This window comes from Podarcis erhardii (assembly GCF_964252035.2).
Source record: "Podarcis erhardii genome assembly, chromosome: 7".
NCBI lineage: Eukaryota > Metazoa > Chordata > Lepidosauria > Squamata > Lacertidae > Podarcis > Podarcis erhardii.
Genome location: NC_138511.1, coordinates 34,461,922 through 34,477,562, shown reverse-complemented (window position 1 = coordinate 34,477,562; position 15,641 = coordinate 34,461,922). Strand labels below are relative to the sequence as shown.

At 41.9% G+C, this 15,641-nt stretch overlaps 1 protein-coding gene across 9 annotated transcripts in view; it reads right to left on the bottom strand.

The window, feature by feature from the left end:
* Nucleotides 1–15,641, bottom strand: part of PHKB (phosphorylase kinase regulatory subunit beta) — a gene marked incomplete at its 5' end in the record, with an annotated part of 153,240 nt that overhangs the window by 116,678 nt on the left and 20,921 nt on the right. For all 9 annotated transcript variants that reach the window (XM_081870167.1, XM_081870171.1, XM_081870166.1 and 6 more), the window contains 2 exons: nt 7,142–7,280; nt 12,944–13,033. In XM_081870167.1, the coding sequence (XP_081726293.1) occupies nt 7,142–7,280; nt 12,944–13,033 (229 nt within the window). The remainder of the gene's footprint in view (nt 1–7,141; nt 7,281–12,943; nt 13,034–15,641) is intronic.

Genomic DNA, 15,641 nt, shown 5'->3' with positions numbered 1-15,641 from the left:
TGTTTTTTAATTTTTTATGTTTAGTTTAATGTGTTAATGTTGTGTTGTGCATTGTTTATATATTGTATTGTATTGTATTTCTTTTGTCTTTTTTTCTTTTCTTCTTCTTTTCTTCTTTTTTTTGTAAGGTTTAAAAGTAATAAATATTATTATTTATTTTTTTAAAAAGGTGAGTAGGTTCACCAAGAGGAAAAAAACAGTCGGAGGAATCAAACAGTGGCAAATGAATATTTCAAGAGAAGGCACTGAGAGAGCTATCCAGCTTTCAAAAACAACAAAGTCTAAGTTTAAACCAGGAAGGAAAAAAAGATTTCATTGGCATATAAGTTGTTTGGCACAGAGATCATCCACACTTGATGCAAAGTCTGTGCAGGAAAACAAAATTATAATTAGCTCTTCAATGAAAATCTAGCAGAGCTGGAGCAATGCTCAAGAAGAAGAAATTATCTCCCTACTGTGTGATGCTGACTGGATATAGGAGTAAATTATTCAGCATTCCCAAGTCATTTTTCTTCCCTCATAAATATATCAGTTAAACTAACACCACCTTCCTGTGTAGCACACATTAGAAAAAGAATGCAGAGTTTGATGACCACAGGGAAGCAGTATTTTAAGGAGATAAACACCTTTTTGAATGAACCATAAAGAAATTTTCAAGCATTAACCCAATTGTTCTTCATATCATCAAATTCCTTGGTTGCTGTAGAATGGTTTATCCCTGCCTAAGCTGTACTGGAAGCAGAAGCAAAATCTTCCCAGAAGTCCATTAAAGCACACAATATTCTTGAACAGGTCATTGCTAACGTATGGGTGTTTTATTTTAAAAAAACCCACAGACACCATCCAAAACTAGAGGCAGACGCAAAAAAAGACACGGTTGTATTCAATGTTGTACAAAGTCAAAGTAACTTAGCAGTATACTTGTTCTGCTAGCGAAATGTTTTGCACTAGCAGAACTCAGATGCACAAGAGAATGCATAAGGGTACTTGTGATTTGTTAATTTACTGTCCAATAGATCGCACAATCAGTTTGGGGATGGGCCATAGTTCAGCAGTAGAACATCTGCTTTGCATGCAGAATGTCACCTGTTCAATCCCTGGCATCTCAAGGTAGAGCTGGGGGAGACTCTTGTCTGAAATCCCGGAGAGCTGCTGCTAAGCTAGTGTAAACATACTGAGTTAGATGGATCACCAGTACAACTGTTGCACTGGGTTCCTCTGTTGCACAACATTAGAATTCACCTGTCCACTAGCAGACACAGAATATTGAGCTACAGCCATAGCATATAGAGTGTGGAAATTGTTTCAGTGTAGCTTTTGCACCATATGGGTAACATCCTTCAGGCCGTGTGGAAAGAGTTCACGCTGTGGCTTCTCCACATACCATCACAGTGACAGTTTCTGGGAGTGGAGATGCTGACATGGGGAGGAGTCACTGTAGTGATCTAGAGATTTGATCCCATGCCAATAAGGTAATGTGAGAAAGGCCTTTTATATTCATTTGCATTCCTTTATGGATTTGAGAACACTATCTGAAACTTGAACCAGAGACTCCAGGCAGTGCTGACCTTCTTGAAAAGGCTCAAATCTTTGAAATGGCAGCAGGTAAAGGGCATACTGGACTCCCACTTTAAACCCTGACAGTGGTACTGAAAATCTGACATTTGAAATAAAGTACAAAATTCATGAACTGCAATAGGGCATGACCTCAAATAATTAAATAAATGTTAAAAGGGATTAATAATTCAGTGGGAAGCATGAGCAAAACCATACTGGCAAAGCTCTGGATACAAACCACACTTGAATCCCCAAAATGGTACATGCATAACTTCTTCAATATGAAGGCATCCTTCAAAGAACATGAAGGTCGAACCTATTTAAATGAGTAGGTAGTGGGAATTGGAAGAGGAAATTATGTCTATAAAAATGATACTGTGAATGGCACCAGATATTTAATCAACCACTAAATGAGGCTGGAGCTTCCAAAACCATATATGCTGATTTTGAACACTGAATGTAAAACGTAAATTAAAACGATAACAAATGACAAGTGTGCATTATACCATGCTAAAGAAGATTTTGATGGAAAATTATTAAAGTTTGAAAATACTCTTAACTTGAGGTAGGGGAATTTCTTTTAAGTGTAAGTTAGAGTAAATTGGACAAAGATAACAGGTGAACTACTAGATTAAATTGCATTTTAAGAGTTTGTAGAAAAGGTTGCATTTTTTTAATATAGTAAAAATGACAATCTATTTCTGTGGGAAGTGTTGAAATATGTGCTTGAAGACCTCAAATTCTTCCAAATTAAGAATCAAAATTGTACAGTTAAAATTAGGTGAATGAAATTACCTGCCCACATCTGCCAAAATGACACACCATTTCAGAGAACCCACAGGAACTCAAGTTTAGCTGCAGATCAGGGGTGGGAACAACAAGCAGTTTCAGATACACAGGAAAAATAGAATATTATCCTCCCAGCCTATGGAGTCAAGTTACACCACGAGGTCAATCAAAAATTTGTTAACTTTCCACAGGTTGGCAGTATGAAGGGAAAACACTAGATTATGTGTTTTCCCTTCACTATGCCAGCCTCCCAAAGGCAGTTGCCTGCCCTCGGGACTGAGTGCTTGATCTAACTTCTTGGACAGGATAAATTAAAAAAAAATTAAAAAAATTGTCCAGTAGCACCTTAGAGACCAACTAAGTTTGTTCTGGTGCATGCACACGAAAGCTTATACCCAGAACAAACTTAGTTGGTCTCTAAGGTGCTACTGGACTTATTTATTTATTTATTTATTTATTTATTTATTTGTGTCGTCTGCGTCAGCCCAACATGGCTACCTACTTGATTCTTGGACAGGAAAAGTCACATAACTAAAAAGGTTTCAAAATTATGTTTCCAGGAGAATACACATAATCTCTTCTAGTCGTTCTGGAAAAAGCTCATGAAAAGTAGCATGGCCAGACTGAGTGTTAGGCCAACACAATGGAGAATTTAGAACTACTGTCTTGTCTGTGAAACAAAAAAGGAAGTTGTCTCTTCTAGGAAGACAGGAACACAGAAGTGTTAAAAGGTATACAAAAAACAAGAACACAGAAGCATTATAAAAAAATTCCTTCCAGTAGCACCTTAAAGACCAACTAAGTTAGTTCTTGGTATGAGCTTTCGTGTGCATGCACACTTCTTCAGATACACTGAAACAGAAGTCACCAGACCCTTCTATATAGTGAGAAGGTGGGGAGGGGTATTACTCAGAAGGGTGATGGGAATGGGTGATTGGCAGATAGCTGTGATGAGCCTGTTGACGACTCTTAACGACTGCAATAGGTCTTACAGGAAAAAGCAAGGGGTGAAAAGGTGAAAAATGGCTTTGTCATGTATAATGAGATAAGAATCCAATGTCTTTGTTCAGACCAGGTCTCTCCATGGTTTTAAGTTTGGTAATAAGTTGCAATTCAGCAGCTTCTCTTTCCAGTCTATTTCTGAAATTCCTTTGTAATAGAACAGCTACTTTGAGATCTTGTATAGAATGTCCTGGGAGACTGAAGTTTCTCTGACTACTGGTTTCTCTGTCTTGTGATTCCTGATTATGTCGGGCATATAAAGAAGGGACTCTTGTCAAGTGTTCAAAATCCATGAAGGAAACATATTAGAGGTCCACAAGCTCATTTCTTAATGGCTTTTCCAGTTTCTCTCAGACTTTTTAATCCATGGGATCAGTCCCCAGCCCAGCTTTAGTTGCTTCTAGCTCTTCCTCTTCTCTCCCAAAAGTTGTAATGAACACAAGAGCATCACTGTATCAGACTCAGTGGTCCAACATCTGGTTTCCCACAGTGGCCAAACCAGTGTCCTCTGGAAAGCCGACAAGGACTTTCTCATCTGCTCTAACCCCTCAACACTACCTTTTTGCTGTGCTCTCCTCCAACCTTAGAATGCTCTGGCCCAAATAACTCCACCTGCAGCAGCTCAGGCCCACCACTTCCCTAAGGAACAATCCTATGCTGCCCTGGGAGTGTCTGTAAAAAAGAATCATCTAGGTGGAGTCAATGAGATGGTTACTTATCACATGAATGCCACTCATTCATCCAACATTCTTTAGCAAGAAACCATCTTACTGGTCCTGCCTGAGTGATGCATTCATTTTCAGAGCTGAAGACCTCACAGGGTAGCAGCTCCAATACTACTACAGCTGTGATTTAGTCCTCTGAACTGCTTCAAAGGAAAACAAACCACCAAACTTGGGAAAGGTATGCTGGAGCCCTTGCACAGCTCAATTATCATCCTATGCATCTCATTTTGTTAACTTCTGTTCCATACTTTATACACCTGGAGAGGTAATTTGGTTTGAATTAAAATTATGGTTAAAATAGATCCTATTTTATAGATAAAAATATTTATTGAACACTGATGCACTGTAAAACTAATTCATATTTTAAAGTATTCTCACTAGTTACTATGGTAACACCACCCTATAATGAATCTTTCTATAGCTACAATTGCTCATCATTTATAATTTAGACAGTTTCATCATATTTAATTATGCAATGTAGTAAAGTATCATACATTAATTATGATACATTTATTTCTGCTTTCCATTTGATATGTTCATCTCCTTTTTCAAGACTGAGTTGTTTTCCATTATTTCAATTTGCCATTAATTTCTGAATTCTAGCACCAAGGCACCACTAAAGATATCCAATGAGCCAAAATCACACAAAACAACAACTTTCAACTATGTGTAGACAACAACGCTGTTTTTATTCATTCTTACATAGGTGGAAGAATTAACAGCAGGAGCTGCCCAAGGACACATTTTGACTCAAAAGGTTTAACAGGTTCTGTTCAGAAATACATTGTTTGTGTCAACACAATGGGCTACAGGTGGAGGACACCACAACTGAATGTGAACCCACCTAAGAAAGCAAACATAAACACCTGCAAAACAAACAAACAAACAAACAAACAAACAAACAAAGCCCTCTAGTCTAGGGTACCTGGGGGAAATGTTCTATTTATTTATTTCATAAATTATATTTTGATTCTCACGAACATATCCTCACAAAGTAGTATACATGATACATTAGTTATACAACAAACAAAAAACCAATTTAAACCTTTTAAACACTCATACGACACAATCCTAACCAAATCCACTCAAAGGAAAGTACTGCTGAATACAACTGGACCAAAACACTGGTTAAGAATTCTGCTTAGGTGTGGAACCTGCTTAACCAAATTTAACACTGATGCCAATGTATCTCCTATGTGTAAGGCTGGGGAAAGAGGGAGCACATTTCCCATCTCTTGATTGTGGTAAAGGCAGCCCCTTTTGCCACATTTTCACGTGGAGGAAATAGTCAGGAAGCCTACATGGAAGGAATGGAAGCCTAAATTTTAGTTAGTCAGGAAGCCTAACTAAAAACTACATGGAAGGAATGGGGTGAAGACTTCTGGAAGCTGAATCGTTCTAATGAAGAGGCAGAGGACATGCAGTGGCACTTGTAGTAGAAAGCCAGAGGATGATCAAGTCAGATTAGTCTGCAGACATTAATGCCTACCTATTCTACTAACGCTCCCAATGTAATAGGTATATCTGCCAAGTGTGGGAGGGACCAAAGCTCAGCGGTAGAGCACATGCACTGCATGCAGAAGGTCCAAAATGCAACCCTCAGGATCTCAAGCGAGAAGGATCTAGCAGAAAAGCGCGCAAAATATCTCTGCTTAAGACTCTGGCAAGCAACTGCCAAACAGAGCAGGCAAACCTGGGCAAATAGTTTGACCGGGTGTAAGACCAGGTCAGGGACGCGGGTGGCGCTGTGGGTAAAACCTCAGCGCCTAGGACTTGCCGATCGCATGGTCAGCGGTTCGAATCCCCGCGGCGGGGTGTGCTCCCGTTGCTCGGTCCCAGCGCTTGCCAACCTAGCAGTTCGAAAGCACCCCCGGGTGCAAGTAGATAAATAGGGACCGCTTACTAGCGGGAAGGTAAACGGTGTTTCCGTGTGCTGCTCTGGTGCCGGCTCGCCAGAGCAGCTTCGTCACGCTGGCCACATGACCCAGAAGTGTCTCCGGACAGCGCTGGCTCCTGGCCTCTAGAGTGAGATGAGGGCACAACCCTAGAGTCTGTCAAGACTGGCCTGTACGGGCAGGGGTACCTTTACCTTTACCTTTTTTAAGACCAGGACACACATATATGTACCACTAGTTCACACAAGCTATTTGCACTAGTTTTCCCCTACCCAGATGCTTAGGTTTTCCTATAGGAAAGTATCCCCACACACAAGACACACAGAAAGGATTGAAATTGAAGCAATTCTGTAGCGCTGCAAGACTATGATTAGAAAATCAAAAGCTTTATTTTCCTTTTAAGAAAATGAACTATTGGAGTGTTTTTAAAATTAATATTATTGTTACATAGAGAGTGCCAATATTTGACAGACAAGGCAGCTCTATTTGCTGAAACAGCCTCTATAATTAAGGATGGGGAAGAAATTGGGGTCAGTTTTTGATGACTGGCATGGAACTCTGCTGATCAAATAATTTCAATGTATAATAATGATGTACATTAATTACATAAATTAACTGCTTTATTCAGTTGTAAAAGAGTTTAATGGGTGTTTTGAGTTATTTGGGTATTTTCAAATATTACTTTTGAATGTTTTATTACTGGATGTATACTGCTGTGAGTCTGCATAGTTTAGCTACTTGGTGCTTACTGAAATGGTCTCAAGAATGACTCAAGAAACTGAAAATGAGGAAAGGCAACATGAATTTTTAGATGCAAGATGCAGATTGCCAAGCCAACAATCAGCTATGTAAGAATGACTGCTACTGCTTACAGAAGCCAAGGTAGTTGACCTTAATGATTTTCCATGGATAAAAGTGATGCTAAAATCTAGTGTGGAGATTCTGGGTTGCTAAGATTTGCCGGGCAAAAGACAATGATTATAATACAACAACCTGAGACATAGTGCATATAAATTTTACAAAACTTTGTGGTGGCTGCCCCCCCCCACTCCACTCCATTGCCACAAATGCCTTTTTAGCATAAGAAGGAAGGAAGGCTGGTCACTAAACATTTTAGTGGACTAGTAACTTAAGTGCATTGGACCACACAAACAAGAACTCATCCATTTTTACCTGTATGCAAGTGCCAGGGCCCAGGCGCAGGCAGCGCAGTAAAGACTGTCATGTACTTTTGCCCTTTGGTTGTCGCCCAGTGTTTTTGTAGGAAAGAGGCCAGTGGTTGGACTTTGGAAAAGTAACACTGTTGACTTGACTGCCAAGATAAACAACAATTATTACTATTACTTCAAATTTATTCCAGTTTCAGAAAGTACAGTATTTTAAAACAAAGGAATACGACCTGCAAAAACCAGATAACATGGAAAAGGAAAAGTGGGGAAAAATAAATAAGTTAATGATGTTGCAAGGAAAAAGATGCACATACAAAACTGCATGTCAGTTTTCACCATTTCCCCATGTTTCTCTATTGTTTATCCTTTGTGCCTTTTGCTCTGGATCTGTTCTTGGCAACATCTGTTGACTGCTGTTCCTAGGCTTTGTCTACACTACAAAAAGCAGTTTAACTGTGATAGCATCCCCTCAAGGAACCCTGAGGACACTAGTTCTATGAGATGCCTAGAGAATGCTATCACAGAATTTTCAGTCCCTGAACAAAGATACAACTCCCAGTTCCTTTGGAACTCTGCATGGAAACAAACTGCCATTATACCACATATTTTAGCATACCTCAACACCTAATAAGAGGCGAAATCCTCCTTAACACTTGCTCATACTGCCCAGTAGCAAATATATATATTTTACAATGCATCATGTGCAGAGTTGGCCATGTCTATGTCTGTTTTCTCCAGTTTGTGTTTCTAATGTAATGTAATCTTACTGTCTTCTTTATAACACCTTTAGTTTAGATTCTTCCACTTTTTATGATTTATAGAGAATTTAGTTATTGAACAATCACATTAAGAGCATTATTGGTACCTCAGAACAGAATACTGAAGAAATGCCCTTCCATGTGAAAGCTATTTATGGTTCAATTATGGCTTCTGGGGGGAAATTAAAACAAAAATCTTTTTTACTCTGTGGATAGTCTTCAGTCCCTTCTCTCTTTACAAGTAAACTTTTATTCAGCATTTATATAAAATGCCTACAAGCAATGAAAACCATAAATTTTAATTATTCTCAAGAAAGTTCTACCGATAGTATTTTAAAGTTTATTTTAACTAGGCTAGAGGTTCCAAGAACAGCCCATTACTACTTTAGAAGGTCATTTTATAACTTCTATATTGGGAGACAGATGAAAAACAATGATGGATTTGTTTAATGTATTATAGATTGTAAAATGAACTGGAATCTTGCTCAGAGAAGGAAAAATGTGTTTGTTTGAATATGCTATTTCTCAAATAATATCAACTTCATCATTACAACTGGGCTCCAAAGACCTTCTTGTGCTATCTGAATTGGAGAAACAGATGCCCAATTTCTTCTGATTTTCTCCTCTGCCTGTAGCCCCTCCTGCCACAACACCATGTCCCATATCACCATTGGGAATAACTTGGGGTGGGATGCAATCCACTGAGCTGAGAAGAAAGAGGCAAAAAAGCCCCACAGTCCTTGGTGTTATTTCCCTAGCAGCACTCGTGTTTCATTGCCTTATCACAACAATATCCAAGTGGGTATTGTCACAATTTCACAATGCCACATGTCAAAGGAGCCAAGACTGGTAGCAAAAAAAAGGTGGCAGGCACACCTCAGTCATCCTGGCTTGCCAAGGGAGGGAGAGAAATTGGTGCAACCAATTGAAGCTGTCCATCACTGTAATGGACACCATAATCTGGCCACAACAGCTACCAAGCACAATAAGTCAGCAGACCTGTCTGCTCAGAATTCCCCCTGCCCTTCTCTCTTTATCTGACCTGCCATAATAAAAAATGAATGAAATATTTTGAACTTTAAGATACAAATTCTTTACATTTGAACTTTGCCAGCTGGGTCACTCAAGCGAAGGCACTTCCTTCTAGAGTAGGCTGTCAATTTTGAATAATTATGAAACGACTGCTTTTATAATTATGAATACTTTTGAATAATTATGAAAAGGATAGCAAGGAGCAGCAAAGTTAGCCATTGCCAAGTTTTAGAATTTAAACTGGATGGTCTGTGTGAGAACCTCTATTTGAAGGTAGCGTTGTACACACTGTACAAGTGCATCTGCTTGACTTTTTGAGGTTGCACTGTCATTGCTTATTTTTTGCCACTGAATAATTAAGCTCGCTGCTCTAGTGGAATCCTACTCTGGCAGGATTCAAACAAATGGGTAGGCATTCACTGCTTGAAAACACAGCACATTTGAGCAGGCCGTATGGCTCACTGTTGGTTGCTTATTTGCCTTAATAGATTTAACGTGGCAGAACAACTGAATGTCCCTGAATATAAGCAATGTTCAGTCCTGAACAAATATAATCTTAGTCTACATTAGGGGTCAGCAAACTAAGGTCCACGGGCTGGATCAGGCCCAACTGCCTTCAGGATCCGGCCTGCGGGCTGTCCGTGGATCGGCATGGGGATTCTGTTCATTCGGGCTGCACCATTTCCCCCCCTGCGCCATTCCATTCCCCCCCTCCCTCTCTCTCTCACACACACACACCGCGGTGGCGCCTCCTCCCTCCTCCTCCTGGCTTCTCCCTGCTCTGCCTAGAGGAGGAAGGGAGCTGGGCTGAGCACCATTTTAAGCATCCCCTCTCTGGAGCCAGTCCTTTCGCGCCGCTCATCTTCCCTCCACCGCCGCCCCCCTGGTGCTCCTGTGGGCCAGAGAGTAGAGCGGACAAGTTCTCTCTGCCTACCCATGAGAAGCAGCGGTGGTGGCAGTGGCAGCGGCAGCCCCAGGTAAGGTAAGCACAGCGGCTGGGGTTGGGGAGGAGGGCTACTTGCCCCCCCGCCTCTTCTTCCAGCTCTAACCCCCCCCCCCGTTGCCGCTTCTCCAGCCCGCCACAAGGTCTGAGGGACAGTGGACCAGCCTGCAGCTAAAAAAATTTGACGACCCCTGATCTACATGGTACTTTTGATTGAATATGCGAAAACAGGTGAGCATTGCTACAATGTAAACACCTGTACTTTTCATGATCCCAGTGATATTACAAGAACATAGAACTATGTATTCAAATTACTTCTTTTACTTTTCAAAAAATAAAGGCAAATAATAATAATAATAATAATAATAATAATAATAATAAATTTTATTTATATCCCGCCCTCCCCAGCCGAAGCTGGGCTCAGGGCGGCTAACAACAATCAAAATAATCCAACGATTCTAAAAACTTTTCATTATAAAAATTAATTAAAATCAAATTTATGGCAACCAATAAGCAAAATTCTATACAGATTGCCAGAGGAGGGGGGTCAGGCTGCGCCCTGACCAAAGGCCTGGTGGAACAGCTCTGTTTTGCAGGCCCTGCGGAAAGATGTCAAGTCCCGCAGGGCCCTGGTCTCTTGTGACAGAGCGTTCCACCAGATTGGAGCCGCGGCCGAAGAAGCCCTGGCTCTAGTTGAGGCCAGCCTAACCTCTCTGTGGCCTGGGATCTTCAAGATGTTTTTATTTGCAGACCGTAAGTTCCTCTGTGGTACATACCAGGAGAGGCGGTCCCGTAGGTACAAGGGTCCTAGGTCGTATAGGGCTTTAAAGGTTAAAACCAGCAACTTAAACCTGATCCTGTACTTCACCGGGAGCCAGTGCAGCTGGTATAGTACCGGATGAATGTGATCTCGCAGCGAAGACCCCATAAGGAGTCTCGCCGCGGCATTCTGCACCCGCTGGAGTTTCTGGGTCAGTCTCAAGGGTAGCCCCACGTAGAGCGAGTTACAATAATCCAGTCTGGAGGTGACCATCACGTGGATCACAGTGGCTAGGTCAGGGCGAGAGAGATAAGGAGCCAACTGCTTAGCTTGGCGGAGATGAAAAAATGCTGCCTTTGTTATAGCTGTAATCTGCGCCTCCATAGAGAGGGAGGTATCGAAGATTACACCCAAACTCTTAAGGACGGTGCTGGCACTAATTGCACCCCCGCAAGAGATGGGAGTTGCCCCCTCAATCCCATATCGCCCCGTCCCAGCCAGAGGACCTCAGTCTTCGAAGGATTTAACTTCAACTGGCTCCCACGTAACCATCCAGCCACAGCTTCCAGACATCTGGTCAGTGTGTCTGGGGCCGAGTCAGGGTGGCCATCCATCAACAGATAGAGTTGGGTGTCATCGGCATACTGATGGCAACCCAGCCCAAAACTCCGGACAAGCTGGGCGAGGGGGCGCATAAAGATGTTAAAAAGCATCGGGGAGAGAATCGCACCCTGAGGCACTCCACACACCAAGGAGTGGCGCGATGACAATTCTCCCCCAAGCGCCACCCTCTGTCCCCGACCAGAGAAACGAGCGCAGCCATTGAAGGACTGTGCCCTGGATCCCCACGTCGGCAAGGCGGTGGTCCAGGAGTTCGTGATCGACCATGTTGAAGGCTGCTGACAGGTCTAGAAGAATCAGCAGCCCCGACCCGCCTCGATCCAGCTGCCTGCGGCGACCAGAGCCGTCTCAGTCCCATGACCAGCGTGGAAGCCGGACTGGAATGGATCCAGGGCCGATGTTTCATCCAGAAACCTACCAAGCTGTTCAGCAACCGCTCTCTCAATCACCTTACCCAGGAATGGAAGATTCGAAACTGGGCGGTAATTGGATAGATCTAAGGGATCTAATGATGTTTTCTTTAAGAGCGGGCGCACCACTGCCTCCTTCAGTTCCCCTGGGAATATCCCGGTGCCAAGGGACAGATTGATGATATCACCCGGGGGGGGGGCGCACCTCGTCTGGACACGCTCTAATCAGCCAAGACGGGCACGGGTCAAGAGGACAGGTGGTGGGCTTTCCAGCTCGGAGGAGTCTGTCCACATCAGCTGGGGATATCCGGTCAAAGTGGTCCAAAACTGGACCCGAGGACAGTCGAGGGGCCTCCAGTTCCTTTATTGTATCCAAATTGGCAGGGAGGTCATGGCGGAGCAACAGGACCTTCTCCGCAAAAAAGCTCGCAAATGCCTCACAGCTGTGTGTCAAATTGTTATTTAAATTTGACTGTCCTTCAAGGGACGTTAAAGACCTAATTATACTAAATAATTGCGCTGGGCGAGAGCTAGCGGAGGCAATGGAGGCCGAGAAGTAGGACTTCTTAGCGGCCTTCACTGCCATCTCATAGGTTTTCATAAAAACCCTATAAGATGTTCTTGAGGCTCCGTCACGGGCACCCCGCCATACTCGCTCTAGCCGTCTGAGGTCCCGCTTCATTTTCCGGAGCTCCTCGGTAAACCAGGGAGCCTGGTTTCTGCGGGGTCGCAGAGGGCGCTTAGGTGCGGCTGACAGTAAAAGAGGGGGGAAATAAAGTAAAACAATAAAACAATAAGAAATACATAAAGCACAGCTAATATATAAGCAGAAAGAAATCAGCAAGAAACTAGGGTATTTTGCCCAGCAACATAGCAGAGAGAGGAAAACACAGGTCCATTTGCCCCCAAAGGAAGTTCCTTAAACAGCTAACTGTGACAGAAGATTAGCAACAACAACAACAAAATAGGGACCAGGCAGACTTCCCTGGGGGAGGACATTTCACAGTGTTGACATCATAAAGGTCCTGTTCTTGTCCTCAGCTGGTGGAACCCAGAGCAAGACCTTCAACATGGATCAGAATGGAGATAAATGGGAGGAGGTAGTCCTTCCCTAAGGTATTCAAGTTTCCAAACCATTTAAAGAACATCTGAATTTTCACCAATACTGATGGTTCCACAGGATGAGACACAAAAATTGTGATTTCCTAATTGTTTAAATAAGTTACGTTCACAAAAAGTAAACATATTACTTCCAAAACAAATTGCCTCTCCTTTGACTTACCTATCCGATAGTAACTATTCAGCTTATCCCACAGACTTTCTCCATCTGGCCTGGGAAGGTTAATGCTTTTAAGGGGTTCATATACAGAACCTAAAGGAAGAGAATATAACACCTTGATTAGAATTACAGCAGTAACATGAAATTAAACCATAAAGATATTGTCAAGAATGCCCTTTTACTCATTTTCATGTATGCATGTTCAGTTTTTATACTTCACCTTTATAACAGCCAAGGTGGCTTACAAAGGATTAAAAAAATAAAAATAAAACCAGCAACAATATTTTGAAAAGATTTTTAAAAAGCCTATAGTAACATAAAATAATGTGGATAAGCTACTGAAAAGCTTGCTGAAGAAGCAGTCTATCTATAAGCAAATAGTGAAGGGGCCAGGCAAACCTTCTAGATCTTGGGTACCACAGCTGAAAAGGCCTCCACCCCAAGAGTGTGTTGGAATAAAGCCTCATATTCATATCCAATTCTTTGTATCTAATCACTGGACTACTACAATGCAGAAAATTGACAAACAAAAGGAACTCCAGATCTACAAATGTAACACAAGTTAACATAAATAAAATTTGTGCAAACCTGAATAAATGAAATTAAAAGTATAGACCAATTTAAAATTCTGAATTTTCCTCACAAAATACCACATTATTCTCCTTTTAAAAAATAATCCTAGGTCTTCAACTTTTTAAAACCGAACGGATAAGGACAGTCAAAACGGGGCCTATCCCTGTGTATTCCTTCTAAAACAGCTAAAGGAGTCAGGATGAACTAAGCTTTAGTACAGGAAATCCCATCTGGGAATTTCTTTTTTTAAGTGGGGGTACTTCCACAACAGACAGAATGCTGAAATTTGGTACGCTAGGAGCAGAATTCACCAAATGAAGCCATCAAATGAAGCCTTGCGCAAGAGCTTTCGCTTGCGTAACCAGCCTGCCCCCATCCTGCCCCCACAATTGACTCAGGTGGAGGGGGAAAACCCCTACAAGAACACACAGGGGAGAAGGGAGAGTGGCTCATTCTATCTGGCAAGTGGATATGCCTGAACAGACAGAACACATGTGACAGCTTGACAATGAATGCAACCCAAGGCGTCCAAGATACCGTGATTACTAAAAACCACCTGAAAACAGCATATTTACCTACAAAGTACAAATGTTTCAGTTCCTCATAATAGCAGTCAGTGCTCCATCTAAAAAGTAGCTGAGCCACATGGTAATGAATAGAAGGGTGAGTAAGAGTTCCGCCTTCTCCAGATGAACCAGTTGAAGAGAGCAGGAGAATACGAGATTACAACAGACAAGTCCTCAGAACCCCACTTCTTATCTCTAGTCCGGGGAAAGCTTGCTATAGCTATAGCCCCTATTCTACGAAGGGTTTTATTCAGCTGGCTAATACACTAACCTTCCTCGGCACTCTACCCCAAACCTGCAAAGCTGCACCAGTTTCTTCTCTTGGGCCTTGGCTCGCCACTGGGCTCTCAGCATGCGACTTACCTGCAGTGTGTTCCCCTCTTGGAGGTTGGCTGCCCCAAGGAGGGTGCTCAGTCAGCTTCTAGGACACCCAGCAGTGCTCCCTCTGCCTCATTTTTCTGCCCTTACTCTGCTGCTCTGCTTGGAAGAGCCACCCACCAGCTACCTCTGCTCTTTGTACAGTCAGGGAAAGGATAGAGAAGGATCAGATGGGTCTGTCTGCCATTGCATGCTGCCTCTAGGCTAGTCTTGTTTACATCCAATTGGGCTGGCTAAGGAGGCAGGCGTCAACCAAGACCAAAACCGCAACAGCAAGTTGTAACTATGTTTACTACCTTGCAGTATTTTTCTTCAGCAATCAGTTTTCACCAGAAAGAATAATTATTTGGATAATTATTTGCAGAGCCTTATAATATAACACAACTGCACAGAAAAGACAAACATCCATTCTACACCTTTACAATAACGATAGCTATATTATTTCCTTCAACATCTGAAAACTTATTAGTTCTAAATAAAAGTGTATGCAATAATTTCATTTTTTTCTTTATAGGAGATAAAGAACTTCAGGTACTGGATGAAGTGTCAAGGTTGATTTTGTTATTGTTTCTGTAATTGTGAAGAATAGAACTGTTTGTGCTTCCATGCACTTCACTTTGCCTTTGTATTGCCAACCTTGCTCATTAAAATCAAGAGGCTAATTACAAATCGGTAACTAGCTAAATATATTTTTTAAAGTCTGTTCCTTGAATAATATATTCATAGCTTGTGTATATGGGCTATAAAGATGGACGGCTCTCTAATTAAGCTTGATGCTTCGTGCTCATTTTTTCAATGGAGGTAGAGTAAAAGATTAACTATGTGAAGCACTAACAATGGATTGATTTAGAACAAGTAAACATGTGGTTTATATGCAATGCCAAACTATGGTATAACGTTACATGCACAAGCAGACTTAAGTGCTTCTACATTCCCCTCCCCTTGCATACAACAAATGATTAACTTAATTCTGGGTCCTTGACAAATCACAGTTTGTCAAACCATCCACACTTGGCAAGCTATAGGTTGTGCATGCTAGTTGCCCTACAAATCAGGACTAAAATATGGTTTGTGATAGCATCTTATGAGCAAAATAGGGTGCTGTTCTTCCAGGTAAAGATGGCAATGAGTAAGGCTGTTTGTCCTTGAATTCTGCAGTCTGTTCTACTTTTAATTTGTTTTAT